The following is a 17,968-nucleotide window of genomic DNA, read 5'->3' as shown; positions in this document are numbered from 1 at the left end:
ATTATATGGCACCTTTAAAAAAAAATACTATTTCTTGCCCGGGCCAGTGTTAAGTGGTTAGAGTGTCGGCCTGCACACTGAAGGGTTGTAGGTTCGATCCCCAGCCCTGGTCCGGGTGAGTGCAGGAGGCAACCGATGGATGTCTCAACAATGTCTCTCTCTCTCTCTCTCTCTCTCTCTCTCTCTCTCTCTCTCTCTCTCTCTGTCTCTGTCTCTCAAGAAACGTCATTCACGCCCTCTACTGGGGATCAAGCCTGCAACCCACGCATGTACCCTGACCGGGAATCAAACCGGCAACCTTTCCATGCATGGGACAACACCCAGCCAACTGAGTCACACTGGCCAGGCCTCAATGCTTCCTGATGAAGGCATAGGATTGAAAGGAACCACCCAAGGAACAGTGTTAAATGTGGTGATGTCTCTTTCCACCCTTTGGAGAAACTTACTTATACCATGTTTAGGTTGTGGTTCAATCCCATTTAGTGTCATACCTATTCCAAGACTGTAGGTAATACAGCCCCTTAACCCAGGCACCCCCAACCTGAGACTCATAAGCTAATTTTTGTGTTTGAAAGTCAAATGGAAATTATGGCAAAACTAGATAGTCTAGCCAAAAAGTTATGATAGGCAATTCTTGTATTTGGTTAGTAAAAAATAAAAAGGTGCGACCTGAATGCAGAGTCTTACAGTTTTTTAAAACAATGCTCCATGGGAACATGGCAGTGGGTGGGAGGGTGGATAAGGGAGTACACGGTAGCCCTTAATGTTGAAAAGGGTGGGAATCACTGTGTGGCTGTAGGCAACCAGGTGAATCAGGCAGGAAAATGGAAACAAATCGTCAGCACAAACAGTAAATGTCAGTGGAGGGAGGGAACCCCTTACGTGTATAGTGGAGAAAACTGGGGGCTCCAAAGGTGAAGTCACCGGCCCAGGAGTATGGACGAGCCACATAGAGCCGCCCAGACCCTCTGACTCAGCCCCGCGGAAGTTCTGGTTGTCCGCTCAGTCTCATTGCATCACGGCTGGTAGAGCCCCGTTTGTAGTGTATGGCCTATCCAGTAAGTCAGTAAAGTCATTTTAGATAAAATATCGTTGTTTTCAGAAATTATTGTTCTACCACCTTTGGGCTGTTAGCATCCAGATAGCCTATTTCATTTTTTTATTTATTATTTTTAATTGAGGTATAATTCATTTAACATATAATTTACCATTTGTAAGTGTTCAATCCATTGGCTTTTAGTATTTTCAGAAGGCTATGCAACCATTACCAATATCTATTTCCAAGATATTTTCATCATCTCAAGAAGAAACCTGGAACCTTCCTACCCCTAACTCTTATCAGTCACTAATTTACTTCCCATAGATTGGCTTATTCTGATTATTTCGTATAAATGGAATCATACAATGTATAGCCTTTTGTGTGTGGCTTCTTTCACTTAGCACAACGTTTTCAGGATTCATCTATCAGTGCTTCATTCCTTTTTATGACTAGTAGTATTCCACTGTGTGGATATATATTTTATTTATGGATTCATCAATTGGTGTATATTTGGATTGTTTCTATTTTTTGGTTGTTATGAATAATGCTGCTGTGAACATTTATACACAAGTTTTTGTTTGACTGTATATTTTCAGTTCTCTTGAGTATATGCCTAGGAGTGGAATTGCTGGGTCATATGGTAACTCTCTGTTAAACAGTTTGAGGAACTGCCAAGCTGTTTTCAGAAGTGGCTGTACCTGTTGATATTCCATCAGTAACGTGTGAGGCTTCAGTTTCCCACATCCCAGCCAACACTAGCTCTTTCCCAGCTTCTTCTTATAACCATCCTACTAGGTATAAAGTAATATCTTATTGTGGTTTTGATTTGCATTTTTCTAATGACAAAAGATGATCATTATTTTCCTGTACATATTGGCCATTTGTATATGTTTTTAAGTCTATTCAAATGCTTTGCCCATTTTAAAACTGGGCATTTGTCTTCTTATTGTTGAATTGTAGGAGTTTTTTCCCTATATTCTGGATACTAGACCCTTATCAGATCTAGTTTTACAAATATTTTTTCCCATTCTCTGGGTTGTCTCTTTACTATTTTTGTTGTTGTTGTTATTAATCCTCACATGAGGATATTTTTTCCATTGCTTTTCAGAAGGAATGGTAGGAAGGTAGGGAGGAGGAGGAGGAAGAGGAGAGACAGAGAGACAAGAGAGAGAGAGGGAGAGAGAGAGAGAGAAACATTGATGTGAGAGACACACATCAATAGATTGCCTCCCACAAGCAAACCTGCAACCCAGGTATGTGCCCTTGACCAGGAACTGAACCCAGGACCCTTTAGTGCGCAGACTGGTGCTCTAATCACTGAACACAATGGCCGGGGCATCTCTTTACTTTCTTGATAGTGTCCTTTGACACACAAAAGTTTTTAACTTTATAAACTTCAGTTTTATTCTTTCTTTGCTTGTAGTCTGTTTCATTTTTTAAGCTTAATTTCTCTTCACAATCTTTTCCTTTTTCTCATCTTCACTACCTCATGTCCACTATGGAAAAATGCACGTACCCAATTCTAAAATTACATAAATCTCTGCTCTGCCATCTGTAATCTACAACTTCTTTAAGAAAGATCTTCTCGCCCAGCCCATGGGGCTCAGAGGTTGAGCATCCACCCATGAACCAAGTGGTCAGGGTTGTGGGCTCCATCTCCAAGAGAGGGCGTGCAGGAGGCAGCTGATCAGTGATTCTCATCATTGATGTTTCTCTCTCTCTCCCTTCTTCTCTCTGAAATCAATAAAAATATATTTTAAAAAAGAAAGAAAGATCTTCTCAAATAGAAATGAGAAAGGAGCCAGTAGTGAAATCCACATGCACTGGGAAGTTTGCCTGTGTCATCAGATTAAATAGGTGTGGGTATTGTTATTCTAGCTTTACAAGGAACACATTGAGATTGAGTAAGATGAGTTGGCTTGTCCAAGGTGATATACCTGGTGAAGTGGCATATTGGGGTTCATACTAAGATCTCTTATTTCTATTTTTAAAGATTTTTTTCATTTAATTCATTAATGATAGTTATGCTGGAGAGATTAGAAGAAAAAGGTAGGGGGAAGAGCAAAGGAGGCAAAGAAGAATTTAATTTACAAACATAATCTAAACGTACATTTCAAATATGAAAAAGTTAAATCTGCTCTTTAGCAGGAGTTCTTAGATTGGGGGTTTGGATCCCTAGGAGATCCATGGATGGGGTTCTAGAAAAGGGCAAACTCCTTGATATCACATGCAAAATTTTGTCTGTTCATTTTTATGAAAGGGAAGATTTGTGCTCTTCTAAAGATTCTCCAAAGTTTAAGAGTTGCTGCTAAGGCCGAAACCGGTTTGGCTCAGTGGATAGAGTGTCGGCCTGCGGACTGAAAGGTCCCAGGTTCAATTCCGGTCAAGGGCATGTACCTGGGTTGCGGGCACATCCCCAGTGGGAGATGTGCAGGAGGCAGCTGATCGATGTTTCTCTCTCATCGATGTTTCTAACTCTCTATCTCTCTCCCTTCCTCTCTGTAAAAAATCAATAAAATATATTTTAAAAAAAAGAGTTGCTGCTAAGGAGAGGAACATGCAGACTTATGGGAAGGAAAGGCAGGTGATATATTAGCAATTTGTCTTTTTCCATTGGCCATGTTCTGGGTATGTTATGGTTTGGGTTAAGCCTTCCCATCTGGTTTCAAATATTTTTGCCTTAGACTATTTGTATATACCCCTTGGTTTAAGATTAGTTCATTTAAGCTTCTTTTCTAAGTGTTAATTTTTGTTAATGAAAAAATAATAACATTCCTTTTGGTAGGTCAAGTATATACATTAAATTCCATAATTTCCTGATGTTGTTAAGCATCTAAAATATTTGTGATTTAAATTTTTGTAAAATATAGGAATGTAATAAGGGCACTTCACTTATTTTCATTTTCTTAATGAGTTTTTAATTCAAGTTCACAATGATCTAGTCAAATTGACACGTACATAGGCCTCTCATAATGGCTCACATTACAGGTAGCCATAGTGTGGATGTCCTGCTAAATAGATCTCCGTCTAAACTAAGGTGTTCCTTGTAGGAGTTTAAGAAAAGGAAGATTCACAAGCCTTTTAAGTCTCTTATTTTTCTTAATAAAGCTAAGAGGCGGGATTTCAATTAATAATTATCAAGATACTCACCTTGACAGCATTTTAAAAATGGACTAGTGCATTAAAATAATTGTGTTCCATAAAACAACATTTGGTCAGGCTAAACTGAGACCTTCCAAGATTATGTATATTGTGGATATGTTCTCCTGGTTGTTTTTAGGGCACTGGATTTTATTTGCATGTTCATGTAGCCAGGACTTAGTCAGATTTTAATGGAAAAGCTAATAGTAATATACAATTCTTACCTGCCCTAGCTGGTTTGGCTCAATGGATAGAGCGTCGGCCTGTGGACTGAAGAGTCCCGGGTTCAATTCTAGTCAAGAGCACATGCTAGGGTTGCGGGCTTGATTCCTATTGGGGGGCATGCAGGAGGCAGCCAATCAATGATTCTCTCTCATCATTGATGTTTCTATCTCTCCCTCCCTCTCCTGTTCTCTCTGAAATCAATAAAAATATTTAAAAAATAAAATAAATAAGATAAAATAAAACTCTTACCCTTCTTTTAAAAATAATTCCTTTGTTGCCTTGACCTGTGTTGCTTAGTTGGTTGAGTGCATGCACCAGAGGTCTGTGGTTCAATTCCTGTCAGGACACCTGCCTGGGTTGTGGGTTCAATCCCCAGTAACGGGAGTGCAGGAGGCAGCCAATTGATGTCTCTCCCTCTGCCTTCCTCTCTCTCTCAAATCAATAAAAACATATTTTTAAAAAGTAAAAATAAAAAAAACTCTGTGGTGAAATTATATTCTCCTTTCGATGATGTTTGTGAATGGAATTGAACAGTGGAAAGATGTTTTAAATATACATTGTGACCGTCAGGTCCTGAAGTGTAGCCTCCTTAGTATTTAATTTCTTGTTTGGCCCTAGGGGGTTATTGGTGAAAGTTAAGGTAGCTTCAGCAACTGTGTGATGAGTAATGCACATTGGTTTTTATTGTCTTACTAGAGGCCCAGTGCATGAAATTCGTGCATGGGAGGAGGGAGGGGATCAGCCTGGCCTGCACCCTCTCCCAATCCGGGACCCCTCAGGGGATATCCAACTGCCAGTTTAGGCCCAATCCCACAGGGATCCCTGCGGGATATGGCCTAAACTGGCAGTCGGACATCCCTCTCGCAATCCGGGACTGCTAGCTCCTTAATCGCTCGCCTGCCTGCCTGCCTGATGGCCCCTAACCGCCTCTGCCTGCCTGCCTGCCTGATCGCCCCTAACCACTCACCTGCCTGCATGATTGCCCCTAACCGCCTCTGCCTCCCTGCCACCGCAGCTTCATCCGGACAGACATCTGGAATGACGTCCGGAAGGTCGTTCGGCTGTCCGGTCTAATTAGCATATTGTGCTCTTATTATTCTAGATATGGAAATGTGAATTTACCCTTTGCATGAAGTAATATCTCAAATACAACCAACAGTAACCAGCACTCTCTCTTAATAGTCCTGTAGTCCATTTCCCCACTAGAGCTTTCAGCTCTGTGGCATGTTATCTATCTCATGAAGTAATTAGGTGAGTTTCACCAATCATTTCAGCACTGCATCATATCCTTTTAGCCTCCAGTAGCAGTTTCTTTGCCTCCTACCAGCTTCCTAATCCTTTTTTATGTATTTTGGGTATTTTGATGAAGCAGCACCCCACTTCCAGATTCCACTTGTATAAGCTGGGATAGATCAGGTTATGCTGTAGGCATAAACAACACAAAATCCCAGTGGCTTGAAAAACACACTCTGTGTAAAAGTAAATTTTTAAAAAATCCACTGCACTATGCATATATCCTGTAAGTCCTTTAGTCCCTCAGGGACCCCAGCTGATAGCAAAGATAGCCGTCATCACCTTGAAGATTGCTGGTCCCTGTGGCAGAGGGAACGAGGTCTGGAGGCTCTCGTCTTGGTTAGAAGATGCCCTGGCCTTCTGTGTGTCACATCTACTCCCGATGTGCTGCCGGGCAGGGGAGGGTTGGAAAGTGCAGTCCTACCCTGTGCCCAGAAGTATTTGGGAAGAAGGTATTAATGGCCGACCACAGAGGCTTTTTCTTCCTTCCCTCCTTCCTTCCCTCCTTCCTTCCTTCCGTTATTTATTTTTTGTCTTCCTGACTTTTATTTAACTCTTAGCTTTTGCTGGTTAGATGAATTTTATTGTTTCTCTTCCCTTGCTTAATTTGAGATCATTAATGTAAGTTTATATAACAGTACTTGTAGTAGTTTACATTATTTCCAGGGTCAGAAGTTTTGGTACATGTGAAATAAAGTTACTGGGATTTTCCTACTTAAAATATGAAGTGTGAAACTGTTTATTGCAAAAAGATCTGTGATTACAGGAATGATTAATTTTAAGTTATTTTTTGGAGTGTCACTTTTCATAGTAGAGATAGACGATGAGCTTTGGAGTCAGGCAGGCCTAGGATCAAACACTGCTTTTGTCATTGAATAGATATGTGATCTTAGACAAATAAGCCTCTCAGAAGCATAATTTTCTCATTAATAAATACCAAAAAAGTAAATTTATCTATGCAGATGTCAAGTAAAATATAGTAGCATTTATCACCACTCCATTCTGAAATTCCACTAAAATGAAAGTAAAATAATTTTTAAAGAACAAATCCATACAGAGAAAGAAAATGGAAGAAAAGAATAATGTAAAAATCAACCCCAAAGTTTTGCAGTGATTATTAAATGGAAATAATAGATAATAAGCACCCTCACAGTGCCTGTGCATGTAGCAGGCATTCAGTAAATACTGGTTTTCTTCTTTTGTCAACTAGACAGGGTATGTGTTTGCAGTCATTTCATATGACTCAGAGGTTAGGTGGTTGGCTAAACAGCAATGTGAGGTATGTCACAAAGCAAATTACATGCCTCTCTGATCTTTTTTTTTTTAAGTGATGGTTTTATTTTTCTTGGAACCATATCAACTTGATGGTTACTGTTTCTTAGAATTTAGATTTCTGCAACTGACACGTGAAGACTCACCCAGTTACTGAGTGGATCTAGTGAGCTATGCATAGAACAAATTTAAAAATACTTGGCAATTTTGAAATTATTCTGATAAACCTAAAAACAATAGTACCTAAAGTAATAATCTATATCTAGATTTAAATTGTTTAAAGCCAGGGACATTTTCTCTTTTCAGTAGTTATGTCAAGTAGCAGGTTTATTTCCTGGTCTGCAGTGCCTAGCCCACTACCACCTTTGTCCGTGAGCCCTCACGGTGGTGGACAGTGGTGTCTGATATTGAAAAGAAAGCCAGCAGCAGAATGCTCTTGTGTGTTCCATGTACGACACATTTATATAACCAGGCTCAATTGTAGACATATATTTTGCCGTATCAGTATGCCTTATAGCATCTAGGATAATGAGTGCTATGCAGTAGCAGCTATTCATTTAGTCATCAAATGTATACTGAACACCTACTAAGGGCTAGGCATTGTGCTAAGCTCTAAAGATATCTCAGTGAAGGGACAGTGACTCCTGCTACCTTAGAATTTACTTAGAATCTAATTCTAACAAAATGTTTGTTGAATTCATGTAACCCAGTAAAATAATGGCCCACACTGAACCATTTAAAAGCAGAAGAAAGAATTGTATAGAGAGAGTTTGATCGTTTTAGGCTGTGTTTGCTGTATGGTGTAAGTGCATGTTATACAAAGGAAATAGTGGTATCTGACTTTTTTCTTCTTTGTTTTTCTTTGTAGATAAGATGCTCCAAGTCACTTGCAGCTGATCTTCAAAAGAAAAATCACTAGCTCTGCTCTTGCCATAATACCAACCCTTTGACTTACGCTTTGGTGCTGCATCACTGGAAGAATTGCTCACGGGTTCCAGGAATACCTTTTTTTTTTTTTTTTTTCATTTGAGTGATTCTTTGTGGATGGAAAAAGATTTGAGTCTTGATAATTACGCTGTTTTAAAGCTATTTCTTTATAGTCTGAACTGTTTCATAAATCAGGCCACTTACCAATGAGCCACACAGCCGGCTCCTGTCAGGAGCTGGTTGAAAACTGTGCTGCGCATGCAGCAGGGATGGCACAAGAGGACAGCCGCCGTGCTCCGGTGCCGTCTACCTTCTATCATGGTGCCAACCAAGAACTTGACCTGTCCACCAAAGTGTACAAAAGGGAGTCGGGAAGTCCTTATTCCGTGTTAGTGGACACCAAGGTGAGCAAACCGCATCTCCACGAGACAGAGGAACAGCCGTATTTCAGGGAGACCAGAGCCGGCTCTGACGTGCATGCTGTCAAAGAAGACCGGGAGAATTCTGATGACATGGAGGAGGAGGAGGAGGTCTCTTACAAAAGGGAGCAGATCATCGTGGAGGTAAACCTTAATAATCAAACGTTAAATGTGTCTAAAGGGGAAAAGGGTGTCTCTTCTCAGTCCAAAGAGACTCCTGTTGTTAAGACGAGCAGCGAGGAGGACGACGACGAGAGTGAGGAGGAGGCCACGGACAACAGCAGTGACTATGGGGAGAACGCGAGGCAGAAGAAAAAGGAGAAGGCCGCGGAGAAAGTCGGCGTTGCACAAAGGAGGACGAGGAGAGCTGCCTCTGTGGCCGCGGCGACCGCTTCCCCTACGCCCAGAACTACACGAGGTCGTAGGAAGAGTGTAGAGCCGCCTAAGCGGAAGAAGCGGGCCGCCAAGGAGCCCAAAGCGTCAGTCCAGAAAGCTAAGTGTGAAGAGAAAGAGACTCTGACCTGTGAGAAGTGCCCCAGGGTGTTTAACACGCGCTGGTACCTGGAGAAGCACATGAACGTTACTCACAGGCGCATGCAGATTTGTGATAAGTGTGGCAAGAAGTTTGTCCTGGAAAGTGAGCTGTCCCTTCACCAGCAAACAGACTGTGAGAAAAATATCCAGGTAGGTCTGTCTCATCACCGAGAGGGCACGCTTCGCAGCATAGAGCCTGGCTGTTCAGACTCACCTGGTATCTGCCCGAGAGAATAAGTACACTAGAGGCCGAAGGGACAGATTTCGCCAGTTTAGCTCTTTAACAGCTCCTGCTCTGGTCTTTGCCAAACCCAGGCTTAACATTTTATTTCAAAAGCATTAAATTTAACTGACGCTGGACTAGTGGGAACCCAGGTACTTGGAAGGGGGATCTGTTGTAGGTGACGGCCCCGTAGGTGAAGTCAGCGCCGACTTTGCACTGAGATTCAGAGTTGTTATCATTCATTCTGGCATCTTCTCTGTCGAGGTGGGAAATCCTGGGCAAAGTGCGGGAATAGAGAGCGGTCCCTTTCTAGGCTGGAAAGGATGCCAGGTTCTAGTGCAGGTGCAGCCGATGGGGACAAAAACCGTAATGACTCAGACCCGTGGAAACGGAAGATCTCCAGGAGTGAGTTTGCTTTCACCAGTGGAGAGATGGCAACACTAAATTTGTCAAGAGGCTGAGCCCATGGGAATATGCAAACTTTAAACAGAGGCTGAGCTGGTTGCAAATGTTGCCCGCCTGGCAGTAGGGCTATGTAATGCTACTGTACCATATGGTTAAGGTAACAAAACATGGTGCTCAAACCAGGCTGGTGCCTTGAGAGGACTGTGTTGCAATAGGGTAAAAGGTGTGCTGATTATGTTTTGTCAAGTGAATAATATTACTGTGCTGAGCTATATTGGTTAACACATGCGAGTGCATATCAATGAATACTTATGAAGGTAAGTCTATTAATGCCTACATAAAATATGTAAAATAGACATATTTTGTACCATATTTACGCTAAATTTCTTTTAAAAGATGCAATTGTTTTGTTTTGGTTTGTTTCCTGGAGTGCTCCTTATTTTTCACATTTCCTCTTGCTTTTTTTTTTTTTTAATATATATTTTATTGATTTTCACAGAGAGGAAGGGAGAGGGACAGAGAGTTAGAAACATCAACGAGAGAGAAACATCGATCAGCTGCCTTCTGCACACCCCCAACTGGGGATGTGCCCGCAACCAAGGTACATGCCCTTGGCCAGAATCGAACCTGGGACCCTTCAGTCCGCAGGCCAAAGCTCTATCCATTGAGCCAAACCGGCTACAGCTCCTCTTGCTTTTAATCAACAACTGAGATCATTGCTTTACTTTAAAGAGAGTTTTAAATATATCAAGTATAGCCCGGCCAGTGTGGCTCAGTGGTTGAGTGTCGACCCATGAACCAGGAGGTCAGGGTTTGATTCCTGGTCAGGGCACTTGCTGGGGTTGCTGGCAGTATCCCCAGTGGGGGGCATGTAGGAGGCAGCCAATCAATGATTCTCTCTCATCATTGATGTTTCTATCCCTCTCTCTTCCTCTCTCTGAAATTTTTTTTTTAAATATATACATATATATATATATACATAAATTATATTTGCTAAAATTTCACTGCTTTTTGATTCATCAGTTGTGATTTGATCTCCCAAATGCTGTGTAAATAAGAGAAAACGGAGGCATGGCTTGGTGATGAATTGGTTGCCAGGGTTCAGGCCACAGGGAGTGAAGTGGTGCTGCACCCTAGGGGTCTCGCTAGGTCGGTGCGTTCGTTGCTGAAAAGGTGTATCTTGAACTTGAAGACCTTTATACGGTTTTTTTTTTAACTTAAATTTACTTTATTAAGTTACAGAAAAGGAAGCATTTGGTGAATCTTCTTTTGTGCCTTTCCTCACTGTTTCTCACCATCATGCGTGTGAGCATGCGTGTAGGTTCTGGGGTGCTGCTGAATGAACTCTCTACATTCCTCAGGAACACGGCTTTGTTCCTCAGTATGGATCCTCGTGATCATGACGATCTAGTAACAAGTAGAAATTAAAACCTGTCCACAGAATGGTTTACAGGAGTTGTCTGTCCTTTTCTCAAGCGTATTCATCAGCGGCTTATCTTTTTAACCCTTCTCAGAGTCTTTGTTTCCTGAAGTGACAGTGATGTTAAGAGATCTTTATTTACAGTGAATTCTTTTTTTTTTTATTAAATCTTTATTGTTCAGATTATTACATTTGTTCCTCTTTTTTCCCCCCATAACTCCCCTCCACCCAGTTCCCACCCCACCCTCCGCCCTCACTCCCCACCCACTGTCCTCTTTCATAGGTGCACGATTTTTTTGTCCAGTCTCTTCCCGCATCCCCCACACCCCTTTTCCCCCCCAAGAAAAAGACAGTCCACTCCCTTTCTATACCCTTGATTCTATTATAATCACCAGTTCATTCTATTTACAGTGAATTCTATCGTGTTTCCTTAAGTATCTCAGAGTCTGATTGTTACCTAGAACCTTCTAGTATTGTTTTGATTTAACCAGAAGCACTTTATTTTCATACACTTTATGCCTGATCGTCTAGACCAGTGGTTCTCAACCTTCCCAATGCCGCGACCCTCATGTTGTGGTGACCCCCAATTTCATTGTTACAAATTGAACATAATTAAAGCATAGTGATTCATCACAAAAACAATATGTAATTATATATGTGTTTTCCGATGGTCTTAGGCGACCCCTGTGAAAGGGTCGTTCGACCCCCAAAGGGGTTGCGACCCACAAGTTGAGAACCGCTGGTCTAGACCATTAATGATTCATAACACAAGGAGCTAAGCAGTGTTGCATTCTATAGGTCGGCGATGTTCAACCTTTTTCATCTCGTGGCACATAAACTAATTACTAAAATTCTGCGGCACATCAAAAAATACATTTCCTGCCTATCTGACAAAAATATAGGCATAATTTTTGTTCATTCACACTGGATGGCTATCGTGTTGGCTGTTGTAATATTTTATTTGACAATCTAAGCCAGCGGTTCTCAACCTGTGGGTTGCGACCCCTTTGGCAGTCGAACGATCCTTTCACAGGAGTCACCTAAGACCATCCTGCATATCAGATATTTACATGACGATTCATAACAGTATCAACATAACAGTTATAAAGTAGCAACGAAAATAATTTTATGGTTGGGTCACAACATGAGGAACTGTATTTAAAGGGCCAGAAGGTTGAGAACCACTGATCTAAGGGGTCAGTGCCCCTAACTGAATAGTCAGGTATTGGATGTTTTAAAAACTCTGTGACACACCCACTGAAAATCGCTGCCGTAGGGACTTGCATGAGGCATCTGGAGCTGGGCTATAAGGGAAAAGGGAGAAAGATACTAACCGGTTAGAGCTTATGTTAAATTCTGCCAGAGGGAAATGTTAATACAGCAAATTACATTTGGAAAAATATAATAAAATCTCAGTAATTTGTGTTAACGAAGGTTCCAAATACATTCTCTAAGGTACAAAAATATTGATATACTTCTGCAGATCTATAACCATTAATATGTATTTTGTTTTTTCTTCTTTTATTTATGTTAATTTTAAATTAGTTTGTATTTTCTGGTAAATACCTATTAGTGACCCATGTGTAGGAGGCAGCCGCTTTTGGTAATGCATATATTTTTTAAAAGCTGGCAGGTTCTTTTTATAGGTACAACACAAACTTGATAAAAGCAGTCACTTCTTTGATATTAGTGGGACTTCCCATTTCTTCCTGTCTTATTTTTTGCCGTTGTTTTCATACTCCCAAAGTGTGTCTAAAAGATGCATCTTGGAAACTAGGACACACAGATATTGGTGTCGGACCTGGACTGCATGGCCGAATAGCACGTGTTTGGGTTCTGGCCTTGCGCCGGGACCCTGGCACACCGTGTCTCCTGCCAGCAGGCCGGTCTGGCTTTCCGCAGCCCCTGTGAGTAAGATTCTTTCTGCTTGTCCTGCCCAGTGTGTTTCCTGTAACAAGTCATTCAAGAAGCTCTGGTCCCTTCATGAACATATCAAGATCGTCCATGGATACGCAGAAAAGAAGTTCTCCTGTGAGATCTGTGAGAAGAAGTTCTACACCATGGCTCACGTGAGGAAGCACATGGTCGGTGAGTTCTGTCGGCTTCTCTTCTCACCTACAATTTTCCCTTGTGCTTTGGTGTGTTTCATGCTCTGTACGGGGCAGGATACGAGGCACTGCCTCACTTTAGTCACTTTGGTTGAAATTAAATGCAACATGTCGCCAGGAAGCATCACCAAATTGAACGGTCCAGGCTTCCACACCCAGGTTTCTTTTCACCGTTGCTATTTATTTCCTCTTCAGAACATTGCGATTAAAGCCTCCCATATTAGCATGTGGGAAAGTAAGATGGTGTGATGGCCTTACAGTAGGACACCTACCTTTTTCAGTTGTAGCTTTCGGGTGAACTTACTTTGAGTAAAGTGCCTTCTGTGTTGCAGCGCACACGAAAGACATGCCTTTTACATGTGAAACCTGTGGGAAATCGTTCAAACGCAGTATGTCACTCAAGGTGCACTCCTTGCAGCATTCTGGAGAGAAGCCCTTCAGATGTGAGGTAAGGAAGGTGCCACCGCCAGGCGCAGGCCTCGGGGCTGGAGTAGCGTTCGTCCGTGTGGGGCAGCCGCGAGGCGGGTTCCGAGGTGCGGGGCGTCAGGCTGCGAGGCCACAGCCTGCAGACACGTGCTCTGAGCATCGTGTTATCTCACTGCTCGGAAGAAAAATGGCCCTTTTTTTGTGGTTTTTGTTTTTGTTAATCCTTACCCAAGATATTTTTCCATTGCTTTTTACAGAGAGTGGGAGGGAGGGATAGAGGGGGAGCGAGAGAGAGAGAGAGGAACATCAATGTGAGAGCGAGAGAGACATGGATTGGTTGCCTCCCACACACGCCCCAGTCAAGGCTGAGCATCAAACCTTCAACCGAGGTACGTGCCCTTGACCCGGAATCAAACACAAGACCCTTCGGTGCACTGCGGATGCTCTAACCCTCCGCCACTCCGGCCAGGACGAGAAATGTCTTTTTTTAACACATTGTTAAATTTTGAACTGACACATGAGTTATTTTTCTTTTAGTAAATCAGCAATCATTATATGAGAAATTCCCCTTTTATGAATAACTCAGCTGCAGAATTATAGCAGAGCCAAATAGTTGACAAAAGCAGGTTCTGTGTTGAGTAGGAAAAGTAAGCCTCTCAGAGTGTAGAGGGTGGGCTCAGGCCAGGAGAGCCGTTGTGCTCGGCATCCAGAAGTCTCCCCGTGTCCCTGCAGAACTGTGACGAGAGGTTCCAGTACAAGTACCAGCTGCGCTCCCACATGAGCATCCACATCGGCCACAAGCAGTTCATGTGCCAGTGGTGTGGCAAGGACTTCAACATGAAGCAGTACTTCGACGAGCACATGAAGACACACACTGGTAAGGGCTCCTTGCGGAAGGTACAGCTCGGTCTCAAGTACTTGATGATCACCTGTGAGTCTGTTTATTTCAAAATGTAAACCACCAATTTTCATGCCAAGTGGAAATTTCACTTTAAATAAAAATTCAGATTTATAATACTGAATGATTAGGCTTTTATAACTCTATTTTAAAAAGGATTACTTGTTAGTGCCTTTTAACTTCAGGTTCCTTCAAGAAAATGGATTCTTTACTCGGGGCATGGGGTCTCCTGAAATAGCATGAAACTTGTTTTGTGTGTATTTTTTCTAAGGAAAGGGTTCTGGACCTTTAAAAGCTGGAAGACACTGACTGCTTTAAATAGAATACCCTCAGTCCTCTTCAAGTTTGATTGGGTTTGCTTTACCAAAACTCACTGCTTTTCAGGAAGACATCCACCCTCTCAGCTCTCCACATACCTGTGGACATTCGGAAATGGTGTGGGGACATTTTCTGTTATAAAAATCTCGGGGGCATTTAGGAAGCTGGCACCAGGAGTGCTGCGTGCCCTTCAGGCGTCCGGAGTCCCAGTGATGAAGGACCATCTGCAGAATCGCCAGTAGCTCCCGTGCAGAAACACCGCAGCGTGAAATTCACATGGAAGGCTGCGTCCAGCCCCTTTCCCCGTCCAGTACCAAAGAGTGAGCCCCAGGCTGCGGGGGATGCACGAGTGGCCACCAAGGGACTCCCTCCACGGGGCATTTTCAGCGGAGTCCCACTTGTGGCTGGAATGCCGGGTCCTGCCTGCAGACCAGCTTGCCTGGATTGGAGGCGGGGATTGGTCTGTGGTGTGGATTCCTGGGGCCCAGGGCATTGTGTGAGCAGTTCTCCCCGTAGGCCGCGAACGATCGCTACTGTCGGTGCCTTCTTTGTAAACCAAGCCCAGATGTAGGTTGTCTGTTCGTTTTACTCATATCTGTTCTTAAAGTCCCCGCTTTGGGAGACTCGTGTTTTGCTATCTACACTAATAAAAGAGAAACATGGTAATTGGCGTACGACCGCTACCCTTCCCATTGGCTAATCAGCATATCCTTATGCAAATTAACTGTCAGCCAAGATGGCGGCCGGCAGCCAAGCAGCTGCAAGCGAACATGAGGCTTGCTTGCTCCAGTGACTGCAGACTCCAACGTTCCCCGCCTGCCTTGCCGGCCTCTGAGCTGGCAGTTTGAAACATTCTAACAAATATAGGCCAGGATCTCAGAGCTGGAGTTATACATTGTTTCGATTATAGAACCGAAACAAACCAAATACCTGCTCTCAGAGCTAGAGCCAGAGCTAAAGCTGGCCCAGAATAAAATAAAAAAAAAGGAGCGGTTGGGAGCTTCAATCAACAACCGCCAGCCTGAAGGCAGCCCTCAGCCCCTCACCCAGACAGGCCAGGCACCCCAGTGGGGACCCCCACCCTGAAGGGAGTGTGACCAGCTGCAAACAGCCATCATCCCCTCATCCAGGCTGGCCAGGCACCCCAGTGGGGACCCCCACCCTGATCCAGGACATCCTTCAGGGCAAACCAGCCGGCCCCCAGGCCTCTATCCTATATAGTAAAAGGGTAATATGCCTCCCAGCACTGGGATCAGCGGAGCAGCGAGGCCTCCTGGCACCGGATCAGCGTGACAGGGGGCAGCACCCAAACCCCCTGATCACCCTGTGGCTCTGTGTGTGACAGGGTGCGGCGTCCCAAACCCCTGATCGGCCCTGCTCTGTGTGTGACAGGGTGCGGTGCCCCAACCCCCCCCCCCCCACACACACACACACACACAGGCCCTGCTCTGTGTGTGACAGGGTAGAGCCATAACCTCCCCATCGGCCCTGCCCTGAGTGTGACAGTGGCTGCGCCCCAACCCCCTGATTGGCCCTGCTCTGTGGGTGATAGAGGGCGGTGCCCTAACTCCCCTATCGGCCCTACTCTGTGCGTGACAGGGGGGGGGAGCTCTCCAACCCCCTGATGGGCCCTGCTCTGTGCATGACAGGGAGCAGCGCCCAATCCCCTGATTGGCCCTGCTCTGTGCGTGACAGGGGGCAGCGCCCCAACCCCCTGATTGGCCCTGCTCTGTGCGTGACAGGGGGTGGGGCTGCAACCTCCCCATCGACCCTGCCTTGAGTGTGATAGGGGGCGGTGCCCCAACCCCCCAATCAGCCCTACCCTGAGCGTGACTGAGGGTGGCATCGCAACCTCCCAATCCGCCCTGCTCTGTGCATGACGGGGCGGAGCCCCAACTCCCCAATCAGCCCTGCTCTGAGCCCGACCAGGGCTGCACCTAGGGATTGGGCCTGCCCTCTGCCACCTGGGAGCAGGCCTAAGCCAGCAGGTCGTTATCTCCCGAGGGGTCCCAGACTGCGAGAAGGCACAGGCCGGGCTGAGGGCCCCCCCTCTTCCCCACCCTGAGTGCACAAATTTTTGTGCACTGGGCCTCTAGTTAGAATATAATATGCCATAAGGGAGAGGAGTGGTAATCTCCTTTCTTAATCTAAGGAATGACGAGCACGTAATTACGCCGAGTAGCTGATCATTTTTGTGTGTCTCTGTTCATCTCAGGAGAGAAACCCTTTATCTGTGAAATCTGTGGCAAAAGCTTCACCAGCCGCCCCAACATGAAGAGGCACCGCAGAACTCACACAGGCGAAAAGCCCTATCCGTGCGATGTGTGCGGCCAGCGGTTCCGCTTCTCCAACATGCTGAAGGCCCACAAGGAGAAGTGCTTTCGGGTGACCAGCCCCGTGAACGTGCCGCCTGCTGTCCAGATCCCACTGACGACTTCCCCCGCCGCCCCCGTTCCTTCCGTGGTGAACACACCCACAACCCCAGCCCCTCCCATCAACATGAACCCTGTCAACACTCTCCCCCCGCGGCCCATCCCCCACCCGTTCTCACACCTGCACATCCACCCCCACCCGCACCACCCGCACCACCTTCCCATCCCGCCCGTCCCTCACCTCCCCCCCCCTCCAGCTCTCTTCAAGAGCGAGCCTTTAAACCACCGCGGCCAGGGCCAGGGCGAGGACAGCTTCCTGCGGCACCTGGCCGAGAAGAACAGCGCGGCGCAGCATCATTAACATCCGTCTCCTAAGGGGTTCTCCACGCTGCGTGCCCACAGGCAGCTGGCGAGCTGGGGGGCATTGCTGCCCTGTCTGCTCAGCCCCGTCAGGAGCTCGTCACTGTCTTGGTGAATCAACACATCGAGGGGACGAACAAGAACACCTGGAGTCACGGAGGGACCCGTCATCCAAACCAGGGGAACCACCAAACTAAAGCCCACTGTGCTTGCATTTTCTGGTGACTTTTATAAATTTCAAACACTCAGACTGTGGAATTTTATAATTTCATATCAGCTGATGAGGTATGCTTGCTTTTCTATCCCGGACGTCTCCTCCAAGAGGGGACAGGCCTGGTTTCCTTTGTACTAATCGGGAAGACTGTGAGGTTAATCCAGAGCATTAATTGTATCACTGTGTATCGTAATGAATTCTTTTCAGCTTTTGGTGCTGGCTACCCAGTTGAGCTAGCCACGTTTTCACAGTATATCAAGCATTATAGAGAAAGATGGAAATTTTCTTCTTTGTGTAGCTCTCCTAACACACTCTTTATTTTACTACAGAAATTATTTTAGAGTTTTTGTATAGACTTCTTTAGTAGTCTGTTT

The 17,968-nt window shown here is 44.7% G+C and overlaps 1 protein-coding gene across 2 annotated transcripts; it reads left to right on the top strand.

Moving 5' to 3' along the window:
• Positions 1-229: 229 nt before the first annotated feature.
• On the top strand, positions 230-17,628 carry ZNF652 (zinc finger protein 652). Of its 2 annotated transcripts, none has more exons than XM_006098939.3 (6): positions 230-412; positions 7,839-9,000; positions 12,839-12,986; positions 13,339-13,454; positions 14,165-14,309; positions 16,864-17,628. In XM_006098939.3, the coding sequence occupies exons 2-6, from the start codon at positions 8,104-8,106 to the stop codon at positions 17,379-17,381; spliced, it is 1,824 nt and encodes a 607-aa protein (XP_006099001.1). In that variant the 5' UTR covers positions 230-412; positions 7,839-8,103; the 3' UTR covers positions 17,382-17,628. The 2 variants fall into 2 exon arrangements, with proteins under 2 accessions (XP_006099001.1, XP_023618381.1); XM_023762613.1 differs by lacking the exon at positions 230-412 and adding an exon at positions 1,699-1,834.
• Positions 17,629-17,968: the final 340 nt, after the last annotated feature.

This window comes from Myotis lucifugus, unplaced genomic scaffold (assembly GCF_000147115.1).
Source record: "Myotis lucifugus unplaced genomic scaffold, Myoluc2.0 scaffold_254, whole genome shotgun sequence".
Taxonomy (NCBI): Eukaryota; Metazoa; Chordata; class Mammalia; order Chiroptera; family Vespertilionidae; genus Myotis; species Myotis lucifugus.
The sequence above is the reverse complement of the archived record's forward strand: the minus strand, read 5'-3'. Positions and strand labels throughout refer to the sequence as shown.

Coding starts and splice junctions, on each gene's coding strand:
- ZNF652 (XM_006098939.3), top strand. CDS start 8,104: ATGAGCCACACAGCCGGCTCCTGTCAGGAGCTGGTTGAAAACTGTGCT. Junction 12,987..13,338: donor CGTGAGGAAGCACATGGTCG/GTGAGTTCTGTC, acceptor TCTGTGTTGCAG/CGCACACGAAAGACATGCCT. Junction 13,455..14,164: donor AGAAGCCCTTCAGATGTGAG/GTAAGGAAGGTG, acceptor GTGTCCCTGCAG/AACTGTGACGAGAGGTTCCA.